The sequence below is a fragment of the Mastomys coucha genome, unplaced genomic scaffold (assembly GCF_008632895.1).
Source record: "Mastomys coucha isolate ucsf_1 unplaced genomic scaffold, UCSF_Mcou_1 pScaffold12, whole genome shotgun sequence".
Classification (NCBI taxonomy): domain Eukaryota; kingdom Metazoa; phylum Chordata; class Mammalia; order Rodentia; family Muridae; genus Mastomys; species Mastomys coucha.
Window position 1 is genome coordinate 13,549,072 of NW_022196894.1, and position 12,085 is coordinate 13,561,156.

The 12,085-nt window shown below is 41.9% G+C and overlaps 1 protein-coding gene and 1 pseudogene across 1 annotated transcript; one reads left to right on the forward strand and one right to left on the reverse strand.

Moving 5' to 3' along the window:
- Nucleotides 1-256: 256 nt before the first annotated feature.
- Nucleotides 257-1,525, forward strand: LOC116086307 (annotated as a pseudogene).
- Nucleotides 1,526-2,982: 1,457 nt separating this feature from the next.
- Nucleotides 2,983-10,527, reverse strand: LOC116086308. The gene is made up of 6 exons (XM_031364624.1): nucleotides 10,330-10,527; nucleotides 9,452-9,622; nucleotides 5,824-6,325; nucleotides 5,384-5,736; nucleotides 4,681-4,975; nucleotides 2,983-3,270 (listed from the first exon to the last, which is right to left on the reverse strand). Exons 3-5 carry the CDS (start codon nucleotides 6,280-6,282, stop codon nucleotides 4,942-4,944), a joined length of 846 nt encoding a protein of 281 aa, XP_031220484.1. The 5' UTR covers nucleotides 6,283-6,325; nucleotides 9,452-9,622; nucleotides 10,330-10,527; the 3' UTR covers nucleotides 2,983-3,270; nucleotides 4,681-4,941.
- Between the last annotated feature and the right edge of the window lie 1,558 nt (nucleotides 10,528-12,085).

The window sequence follows — 12,085 nt, forward strand, 5'->3', positions numbered from 1 at the left end:
ACAAATGTCTTCTTAAGATCAGTTTGTAGGGAAACCTATAGGGCACTTTTAAAATTAGTGATTGATGGCCTCATTGTGTTACTTACCTCGACTCTTAGTTGTTGAGAACAGTAACCAAGACCCCATGTCTGCTTCTATCACCCTCACCTTCTAACCTGTTGCTATCCTGCATGAGTGCATCTCCATCCACATTGGCCAGGCTGTTGTCCAGATCAGCAATGCCTGCTGGGACCTCTTCTGCCCGGAACATGGCATCCAGCCTGATGGCCAGATGCCAAGTTACAAGACCATTGGGGGAGGAGATGACTCCTTCAACACCTTCTTCAGTGAGACAGAAGCTGGCAAGCATGTGCCCAACTTGTCGACCTGGAATCCAGTTATTGATGAAGTTCGTACTGGCACCTACCACCAGCTCTTTTACCCTGAGCAGCTAGCTCATCACAGGCAAGGAGAATGCTGCCAATAACTATGCCCATGGCCACTACACCATTGGCAAGGAGATCATTGACCTTGTCTTGGACAGGATTCACAAGCTGGCTGACCAGTGCATGTGTCCTCAGGGCTTCTTGGCTTTCCACAGCCCTGTGGAAACCTCTTCTTGGTCGGAGAACTGCTCTGGGTTCACCTCCCTGCTGATGGAGCCTCTCTCTGTTAATTACGGAAAGAAATCCAAGCTGGAATTCTCCATTTACCAAGCCCTCCAGGTTTCCACTGCTGTGGTTGAGCCTTACAATTCCATCCTCACCACCCACACCATCCTGGAGCACTCAGATTGTACCTTCATGGTAGACAATGAAGTCATCTATAACATCTGTCATAGAAACCTCGACTTTGAGTACCCAACCTACACTACCTTAACCGCCTTATTAGCCAGATAGTGTCTTCCATCACTGCTTCCCTTAGATTTGATAGGGCCCTGAATGTTGATCTGACAGAATTCCAGACCAACCTGGTGCCCTACCCTCACATCCACTTCCCTGTGGCCACTTATGCCCATGTCATCTCTGCTGAGAAAGCCTACCACGAGCAGCTTTCTGTAGCAGAGATCACCAATGCCTGCTTTGAGCCAGTCAAACAGATGGTAAAATGTGATTCTTGCCATGGTAAATACACGGCTTACTGCCTGCTGTACTGTGGTGATATAGTTCCCAAAGATTTCAATGCTGCCATTGCTACCATCAAGACCAAGCGCAGCATCCAGTTTGTGGACTGGTGCCCTACTGGCTTCAAGTTTGGCATTAATTACCAGCCTCCCACTGTGGTACCTGGTGGTGACCTGGCCAAGGTCCAGAGAGCTGTGTGCATGCTGAGCAACACCACAGCCATTGCTGAGGCTGAGGCCTGGGCTCGCCTAGATTACAAGTTTGATCTGATGTATGCCAAGCATGCCTTTGTGCACTGGTATGTGGGTGAGGGCATGAAAGAGGGGAAGTTCTCTGAGGCCCATGAGGACATGGCTGCACTAGAGAAGGATTATGAGGAGGTTGTTGTGAATTCTGTGGAAGACAAGGGAGAGGAATACTAAGTCCATTCACTCCTCTAGCCCCTGTATCATGTCAAACTTCAGCTCCAGCATTAGCTGCAGGCATTGATGCTTCTGTGCTGTCTCCCTTCTGTGATCATGTCTTCTCCATGTGTACCTCTAAGTTTTCCATGATGTCTCAAAGTAAAAGCATTAAGAAAAGAAAAAAAAAAATAGTGATTGGTAGATTATAGCCCAGGCCACTATCAGAGGTGTTATCCTGGCCTGGTGGCTCAGAGTTCTATTAGAAAGCAGGCTGAGCAAACCATGAGGACCAAGCCAGTAAGCAACATCCCCAACCCCACCCCCACCTCACACCCCCCACCCCCACCCCATGCCCTTCGCATAAGAATCTAACTCCAGATTCAGAAGCAGTCTGAGTTCCTGCCTTGGCTTCCCTCAATGGACTATGACTCAGAATTTGCAAGCAAATACAAAACCAAACAAAAAAACAACACTTGCCTCGCTAACTTGCTTTTGACCATAGATTTTTTTTGTCTGTTTGTTTGGGTTTTGTTTTGTTTTGTTTTGTTTTGTTTATCACAGCAAGCAGTAATGGCCCTAGTTAGGACAGCAGGCTTAAGACAAGGTCAATGATTGAGGACTGAAAGAGAAAGTTTGAGAGATGAGGAAAGAGGCTCCTTCTGACCTGGGCAGGTCCCTAGTCACAACATGCTGTGAGATTTTGCTTTGTTTCTGTTTATTTGTGCTCTTTGTCTGTTTATTGAATGGAAAGAACATGTACAATCCAGTCTAAATGAAGGTAATGACCCATTGTTGAGTCAAAGTCATAAAAATGCAGAGTGAAATTAGAACAATTCCCTTGATTATTCCACTGACGTATTTTGGAAACACCAACTCTTGGTCTTTACACTTATAAAATAAAGGAGAGCCGATGTACTCCACAATTCCCTTGCAATTGGAATCTCTACCCATGTTTTCAGAAATAAGTTGTTTTTCTACCCTGTTTTGTAGCACTTCCTGTAGATATGCAACTGGCCAGAGCAGGGAGAGCAAACGTGGATGGATGATGAGATCCTTAGCTCAGGTTAAATGTAAAGTCCACCTCACTCTATCTAAGTCTCTAAGTGGGACACTTTGTAATCTAAAACATATTTTCCTTTTTAGTTTTCTTCAATAATGGTGACATAAGCTTCATGAAAATGAAAGGGATACCAGCAGCTGAGTACATTGCAGTTCTATGATTTTTTTTAAGACCAATTTAATTATTTAATGTATGTGAGTACATAGTTGCTGTCTTCAAACACACCAGAAGAGGACATTAGACCTCATTACAGATGGTTGTGAGCCACCATGTGGTTGTTTGGAATTGAACTCAGGATCTCTCGAAGAACCATCAGTGTTCTTAACCACTGAGTCATCTCTCCATCCAATATTTTATGTTTTATTAAGCAAAATTGTAAGTAATATGTACATATTTCAATAAAATATACAAGAGCTATTTTTAAAATCAAGTGAACATTTAATAACATAAAGGAATTTACATGTTAGGCCTGAGAAATCTTGTCTAAACTATGGAGATTGTTATACTGCCTCAGTTTCTTCAAATGTTTTGAGTTTTCACATCAGGGCATAAATGAACACAGAAAGTTCACAGCACAGAGACATTGTGGGCAAGCTTCCTAAAACAAGCTAAGAGCTGGTACTCCCAAGCCAGGCAACTGGAAAGGATTTATTCTGATGTTCTTCAAAGATTTCAGCCAATGCATACTCTGTGAAAGACATACCTGATAAGAGAAAAATCAAGTTAAACATAGTTATGCATGAGCCTTTCACTTGAATGCTGCTGGATGAAAATCATGATGAGAGCAGGTTGAGAAACACATCTCACACATAAGGACCATCATTGTGAAAGATGGAGTGCTCATCAATGGTTTTCTCTATTTCCCCTTCTTCGTACCTCTTGTGTTGTATGTATTTATCTAAGTACAGTTGTATGACTTTATATGTGTGTCTGGAGTACTTGCATGTGTTGGCTTATGTATGAGTAGTAAGGGGTCTCAAATATTATCTTGACCTTGTTTTCTGAGACACTTGCCCTGAAGCTGGAGGTGAGAACTGTGGCTAGACCATCTGCATGGAACTACCAAAGGGTCTGTCTCCTTCTATCAATATTGGCATGATATTGTAGGTCACGTTGCCATACAAGGCTTTTATTCATTCACTAGATCTGAACTCATCTCATGTTTTCAGAACAAGTATTTAAGTCTAGTGAGCTCTCAACCCTGCCACAAGAAGGGAATTTCTGGTGGATAGTTTTTCATTTCATGATAACTCTTATGGGCATATTATAGTCTAGAAAGCATATGGTAATTTGTGGGGGTCAATTCTATGTTGAAACTCTGTTAAAGAAGCATAAGCAGCTGAAGAATAAGTATATTTTCTGATTTTTGGAATTTTTGTGGAGAATTACAAACTGGAGAAATAATTGGTTATTACCAATTTCCTATGATGATGAACATCCTGTGGAACTGGGAAGTTTAGATTAAAAGGACATATTGTGACTTGTGTTAAGATCTGAAGTGTGGATTTGCTGACTCAAAGGGAAACACAAGTGACCATGTTCTTTGATGAGCCTAGTCTCCAAGGCAGAGGAAGCCTGGTATTTTAGAATTGTTGAAACAAATTAGTTTGGTCTCTTATTTGGTGTCCCTGAAGAATTCTGTTATTGTGCCTCTCAGAAACACATTTCACTCACATTGCCTTAGGGTATGCAGCAGTTTCCTTGAGGGGAGATGGTCAGACATATGCCTCAGGCTCTTTGCTTCCAGAATCCTCAGTCTAAATATTGTAGTGCCGAATGATATTTCACAATGACAGGAAATATATAATGAGGTAACAGACTTCAGAGGCTTGCCACTTCTACCATTTCCAAAACCTCATGAAGAAGGCCATGAAAATCTTTCATTGCTTGCTTAGAAGAATTTTCCAATCCAAGAAGCTCATAGAAAAGATACTCCCTAAACACTATGGTACTCCACACTGGGCTATGACTTCTACTTACAATGTCATAGTATGTCTTGAGTGTTTAGTGCTGGGAGACACTGACACTGCAAGTCCCACCTGTTTGAGCCAGGTGCTGCAGGGGCCACAGCATGTAAAGTTGATGAGTCAGATGGGAAATGTAATTCTCTCACCTGGACTGCAGAGTCAGTATAGCTGTCTCTTCATAGCAGGAAGGTTGTATGTATGACTTCTCTGTCTACGTGCATTGGGAACAATGATGCCAAAGAGTGGAGAGCTAATTACTCACACTCTGTAGGAGATGGGGTTACAGAGATGGAGTTCTGGTTGGTGGAGGTATCTGACAGGTAACAAAAGGTTGTGTACCCTGCCTCTTCTGGCCTGGCTCCCCCTGCAGCAGTTCTGCTGCACCAGGCCGAACACAAGCCTGTCATTTAGGAACGACGGGCCTGGACCCAATGATTAATCCTTGAAAGAAGACACAGAGAAAGGAGTCTATTAGTGACATTGACGCTGAAGGACTTAGCGTAGAGCTGCTGTGTGGTACCACAGGTCTCCACAGAATTCCTCTCTTCCTAACCCATTCTCCTTTTCACCAAACACTCCTCCTTCCCTTTCCCTCCATCCTCTGCCCTTGGTCACATGCTCTGCTATCTGCTTCTGACTCAACTTCCTCAGATATACATAAGCATCATTTAGTTGGAAAGCTCCTTCTAGGCTCACAGACATCTTAAGGTTCATGTCTAACAAATGGGTGTAGCCTGTCAGTGGCAGAGTGCCTTTGGAAAGGAAAGATCAAATAGACATTTGAATGTTGGTAGTCATGCCTACTCAGTTTCCTTGGGACTCCATTCTCCATTGTTTATTATCTCTTACCTGGATGTTGTGTGTCTTCTACTTCGAGTGGAGAAGCAGAGAAACAACCTCCTGAATGAGTGAATAATCTGCCTCCTCACCCATTTCCATAGCCTTCTTCTGTTCCTCCTTTTGGGGACTATAGGTGCCTCCTGGAGATGGTCCTTGGTAGATGTTAACTCAAGGATGGAACATCCAGGGTTCTGTTTGCTTGTGGTGTCCTCCAAGAAGGACAACACATCCAGAGGCATGAGACTAAATGAGATGGTAATTCCTGTCTCCTCAATCTCAGCCTCCTTTCTTATCCCCTTGGATGTGTCAGCAAACAAATCAGTAGCCTCTGTCTCTGTAGCATTTGTATTCACACACTCATCCTGTGGGGCAGAATTCACAGGTAAGCTGATATGTATAAACCAGATGACCCTAGACCTACAGAAAGACTTGCTACTTTCGTCATTTACCTGCTGCACAATGTTGCCATTTTTTGAGGCCATCATGAATGTGGGCAGAGCCAATTCACTCCATCTCCTCTTTAAGGGAAAGGGAGGGAGGATGATACGACATGCAGGCAATTTGACTGAGTCTCTCTTTTGAAGATGTACTATTTGTCCAGGATGGTAATGGCTTTTCTTCTTGAATAGTACATCGTTTTTTGCCAGGAAATCTCTAAAGTGAGTTGTTCTTGCCCTGTCCAAGTTTTCCTCTGCAATGTGGCTCAGGGAACACGTAGTTTTCACCAGGCTGGAGATGGACCACCCTGTTTCACTGAATGCTGATGGTAAATTTGCATCACTCAGATCTGTGCATGTTTCACTGAATGCTGATGGTAAATTTGCATCACTCAGATCAGTGCATGTTTCACTAGATGCTGATCGTAAATTTGTATCACTGAGATGTGCCCATGAAAATTTGTCTGCCATATCCTTTACCTCAAAAGGAGGAGGATGGGACCACCACAATCTCCTAGAAGTAAAAAAAAAAAAAAAAAAAAAACAAAAACAAAAACAAAAAACAAGATCAGGTACAGGAGTTCTATACAAATATATACAAACATCAATTTGTGTATAATGAATACCAAAGCTATCTCTAACATTGTAATGATGTGCCATGTGGTCAGAGAGAAAAAATAAAACAAAACAAAGAAACAATTTTTAAAACCAACCCCGCCACAAAACAGTTATGAGAAAGCTAAGAAAGATGACATCTGGATGTAACTTCACTCTTAGAGGTTGAAACAAAGGGCAAAGAAACAAAGAACTGGTCCATTTAAACAATGAACAGCTCTGACAAACCCTTGACTGAGTCACCAAATGAGGACAGAAATTATTGAAATGTGAAGTGTGCTAGAGACAAGTAGGATCCTTAGGAACTCTAGGTAACCTTGAACTGCAGAGGGTTGAATACCCTCAAAAAAAGAGATTGCTCATTCCACAGCATAGACATCAACATTCATATAAGAGGTAACCAAACATGGACCACTTTTTGCTTTCCTGTTGCTACATCCTAGGTATGATAATATATTCATGATCTTATGAGAATGTATAATAAGCAATATAAGAACATTAATATGAATATACGATTGAAAAAGTAATACAGTCTTTCCTAGCAAGGACAACCCAGGACTAAGAGCTTGAACAGTGGATCTTACCTACTAGCCATCCTCAAGCTGTTTCACCAGAAAGACAAGGAAAGATCATTCCATGATTAGTCTACAAAGCTAGTATTACCTTAATGCCAAAAACATAAAACATGCACACATACAAATAAGCACACAGGTATATGCACAAGCATACACAATGTATTTTAATATCCTTGATAAAAGTCTGCATGTATATCTGGAAATAGATTCTTTGGTAGATCATACAACATGAGAAGGTAAGGAGGTCAAGGGAAGAGGCCATGATCAGCTACCAAGAATAAAATACTGTTATTTATTGAAATCCACAAGTACATGGGGTTGGTTGTCTAACATGCCATTTCCAGACATATATTGAGCCTAACTAGAGCCATGGTTGGGTAGGTGGAATCTTAATCAAAAGGGGAGAATTGTAGGCACATGCCAGGGGCTGTTGCAACATAACAGCAGATGAAAATTTCCCCAGTTCACTATAGACATGTACAGGAGTGCCAGAGGTATAGTTAAGATTTAACTGTGTAACATCTTACACAGTTAAGATTTTAAATGCAAAATAAAATAAAGTAAACATGAAAGCAGAGGAAAATATGGCAAAGCAAAATTGTTGAAAGAGGACCATTTTGAAAAAACTGAACACACAGCAGAAACCAGTGACTCAAACAAGAGCAGCGAGTGCATGAATCAAAAGAAAACACAGATCATGAAACCCATGGTAACAGAATAAAACCCTCAATATCAAGAACTAAGAGCTTAGTAATGCCCAGGTGTATCAGGACCCATGGTGGAGTCCATCTGCTGTCCATCCAATAAGTTTCTCTGCAACATCAGGACAAACCCAGTACACCGAAATACCTTCTATAAACAAATTTTCATCCTCTCTCTCAAAGCTCTCCATGATGTCACCACAAGGGATATGTCAGTAACAGAAGCGGATACCTAAAGAAGTTTCTCTATACAATCCTAGGAACTGCATTATTTTTTTATCATGACAGTGAACAAATTGTCAACAACTTGCAACCTAAGGGACAAAAGGTATCCTTTTTCCCAGGCTCTCAAAGGAGAAGGAAGGCATGGCAATTGATGGAGCTGGTGAGTTGGCAAGGTGGGTCAGAAGCAGCTGGTTACATGGCATGGCCCTTGATGCAACCAGTCACTCAACTTCTCCTGCTTTCTAAAGTACTAGGGATTCAGGATCTTCCCAATTAATCAGCAGAGCCTGCTAGAGACCAAGCATTCAGACACACAGAAGGTATGAGGTGTTTCCCATCAAACCTTGAGGAGGACATTTTGACTTTAATAACAGGAAGCACCATAGTAAGATGGGACAGACTCATAGTAAGAGGACAGACTCTGGAATTCTATGCAGACCTGAATTAGGGTCATGGGTCTGGAATATTTTGAAAGTGAACCTATAGGCTGCTTTAATGGATTTTTCAATATGACCATGAGTTCTTTAAAACTCACTACTACACACATCATTACATCTACACTAATACTCAAGTCATTTATCTTAAAGTCCTATTGATGGGCTAATAAAAGATGGTACCCAGCCAGGCAGTGGTGGCACGCGCCTTTAATCCCAGCACTTGGGAGGCAGAGGCAGGCGGATTTCTGAGTTCGATGCCAGCCTGGTCTACAGAGTGAGTTCCAGGACAGCCAGGGCTACACAGAGAAACCCTGTCTCGAAAAACAAACAAACAAAAAGATGGTACCCCTTATTTAACACTACTATGGGATGTCTTTAGTGGACATGACATATTTTTTGGATTTTGGGGGGATAGGAGATGGCAAGTCCAGAAGATAGTTAATAGAATAAAGATAGTTAACAGGATAAGATAACTTTTTTGATCATCAAAACTTGGAGAACATAATAATAGAGGAAATGTGTTCAAAGTGTACAGTATGATGAAATTCCTTATTTTCAACACCCATTTCATACTACCAAAGCATTTAAAATCCAAAAATTTCAAAGTGCCATACTCATTTATAAAGAGTATTACAGGTGCTAGAAAACAAGAAACAAAAGTAAAAGCACAAATTAATCCAAAAACCATTGAAGAGATATAGATCAAAATAAAAAAAAAAAAGAAACAAACTCAAATTCTTGAAGTCAAATCAGATTAGCAAATAAACTCAATGTCTTGAGATGAAATCACATCAAGTATGTCTGCTTCGAAGTGATTAACAGCATCAATATCTACCTGACTCCGTGTCTGAGTCTACAGTCAACAAAGCAACAGCTTCTCTGCAGAGAGGATAAGAGGCAGCCAGTGCGGTCAGTGAGCGGGGTCTGCAAGTCCTCACTAAGGCTCCAGTGAGGCCATTGCAAGGAAGTGACCAATCATGCTAGTCACAAGCAAAAGAATTTTTTTTTGTATTTACCAGCACTGATTTACATTTCTCATGATGATGACCAGATTCCCGAGAAACAACACACAGTTCATAGGTTTTACCTAGTCTCTGGCTCTCAGTGAACCTGGAGAGCATAGCTGGAGACTTGACAAAATGGGTCTGAAGCAGCGGCTTCTGTGGCCTTTGCAGGTCTCACTGTCTTAAATGACACAATTTCTCCTTCTGGCTTCCAGTGCCCTGGTGTTTCATAACCTCCACATACAGCACCCTCTCTATAAACCACAAATTCAGAAACAAGACATGGTATGAGTCCTTTGTGCAAGCTTTAAGGAGGGCATCTTGACTATAATGAGAGCAGCAGTAACATCAGGCTTGAATGGACTTAGAGAGCTTTGTGCTGGCCTCAGTGAGAGACATGGTTATTCACTAGTTAGAGAGTGAACACACAGGCTTCTTCAATGGTTTTTAACTCAGACTCTCAAATTCTACAATGACTCTGCCTGCTACAAACCTCCCCATCTCCACAGGCAACAGCGGATCCCATTTTTCTTAAACTCATATTAACGGAAATCAAAGGGATGGAGGCCTGTCCCTTAGCATTGTGATGCCATGAGGAAATGTGCTGTCTCATGGTTTTTCTCATGTTTTATTTCATGAGTTGCATGTGAGAAAGGAAAGGTTCTTATTATGATGGGGAGTTAAAATAGGCAGGGAAATGCCATGGGAAATATCAAAGCTGGTGGGTAAGTTCCAAGTACATGGAATAGTCCAACTTTTTTTTTAACAGCTACTATATACAAATTAACAAGGGTTTTAGTGTATAAAAACAATGTACAAAATAGCAAGGACAAATGAAAAGATAATAAAAAATGGATGTCAATTTAAAAAAAAAGGAAGCAAATGAATAAACTAAATCCAAAACTATAAACAGTAGATCAAAATCCAGGCCCCCAAACCAAACACCATGAAGCAAACTCACTATGTTCTGGTCAGTGGGGATCACAGATGTTCAGTTCCAAAGATGAGCAATAAAATATAAAACTCTCAGAACACAATGCTGAGTCTGACCGCTCTAAGCCACCATCAGCTCACTTTACTGCAGTAGGAAGGACAAGATCCAGTCTCAGCCGCTGCTTTCCTTATAGCTGCCTTCCTTATATGAGTGAGCGACTATCACTTCTCACAATGGCTATTTGTGAGGTCACGGGAGCTATAGTCCAATCACAGCCAGCCAAAACCCATTTCCGTTCTCAAGGGCTTTTCATGGCTCCTCTCAAATGTATGACTTAAAACAATTTCTGAGAGACAGAGGTTGTTTTGACTCAGGCTTTCAGAGGTTCAGTTACAGCATGATGGAGGGCTCAGCTGCTGGCACTGGCAGCAGAGCATGAGGCAACTGGTTTCAGTGCATTAACAATCTCCCAGGTCTCCTACAGACCCACTACCTCCCAGCAGGCCACATATCCAAGGGTTCCCTAACTCCTCAAACAGGGCTGCCTCGGGGACTGAATGTCTAAACACATGAAACAGCACAGGACATATCACATTCAACCCATGACAAAGACCTTTTATTATCAGCAGTAATCAATAATGACAAAGAAAATGATAAACTGAGGAAGATGTGGTTCTCTGTGGCATGGACACTGGCTTTAACTAGTTAGGAAGTTATTTAGGGTTCACTAGTAGCCTTAAGACTTGGGCCCTAAAATTCTGTATCAACTTGGCTTTTACAGACTCAATATCTCTGTGCTCAAGGTGTTCAATGCCTTTTGCTTTGAACATAGACTGATGGGTTTTAAGGATGTGGTCCCTCACTGACACTGAGTTGCTGTAAGATGTTGCGTGTCCACTGCACCCCAGGGCATGTGAGGAGCATCTTACAGGTCACAGAGGATGAAGCTTCATCACAACTGACCCCGAGGATCCTTGTCTGATTTCCCATCAGAATTCCTGGAACTCATGAGACAGGAATTGGTGGCTGGAGTATTATTGAGAAAGTCTTGCCATTACGGAGTACAATACACAAGAAGTTTTATTTCTAGGTCCATGGGACATGGCGCCATGCCATTCTTGCCCTTCAGAAAAAAATGTATGAGTTTGCATCATCACAAAACTGCACATATTGAGTTCATGTTATTGGAAATACTGAGGTGAAAACCAACCTACCACAAGATGAAGGGTGGAAGGATGGCTTCTTTTTCTCTCCAAAACTCTGATTCTGTCCTTCTGCATGTTCACCAGAAGGACTGCACTCAGTATTTTATTCCTTTGTCTTACATTCTATTTATTCTGTTACATGGATTTCCTCAAACCACTGGATCTGATCTGGCTCTCTGCAGTCCATGGAGACAAAACTCCCCAAATTGCAAGATATAAGAGTATTGTCTAGGAGAAGATTTCTTGCAAAGCTTCTACCTTGTCCTCAAGTGTGTGTTTTGAGGATGGGCAGATGGGAAAAGCCTGACACTCCTTAGGGCTTCAACTTGGTTTAGTCCCTGCCATAGGCATGACCTCATCCACTGCCACCTGCCTGTATTTCTCCTCATTGAACCTGATGTCCGTGTGTCTGCCTAGTCCTTCATCTGGACTTTGTCCGTTCCTCTTGCCAATGCAGCTGGACTCAAGACTTTAGCTCTGATCTCACGCCGAAGCTGCTTTGCCAGTTCCTCTGCCTCTTCACTTTCATTCTTCTTCTCTCTTATCACTGCACACTCTGTTTCTACTTCTTCTGTGAC

Excerpts from the sequence above, each read along its gene's own strand:
- LOC116086308 (XM_031364624.1), bottom strand. The coding sequence starts at position 6,282 with ATGGCAGACAAATTTTCATGGGCACATCTCAGTGATACAAATTTACGA. Across the intron at positions 5,737-5,823 it reads ATGGCAACATTGTGCAGCAG|GATGAGTGTGTGAATACAAA; the intron begins GTAAATGACGAA and ends TCTGCCCCACAG. Across the intron at positions 4,976-5,383 it reads AGAAGACACACAACATCCAG|GATTAATCATTGGGTCCAGG; the intron begins GTAAGAGATAAT and ends TCTTCTTTCAAG.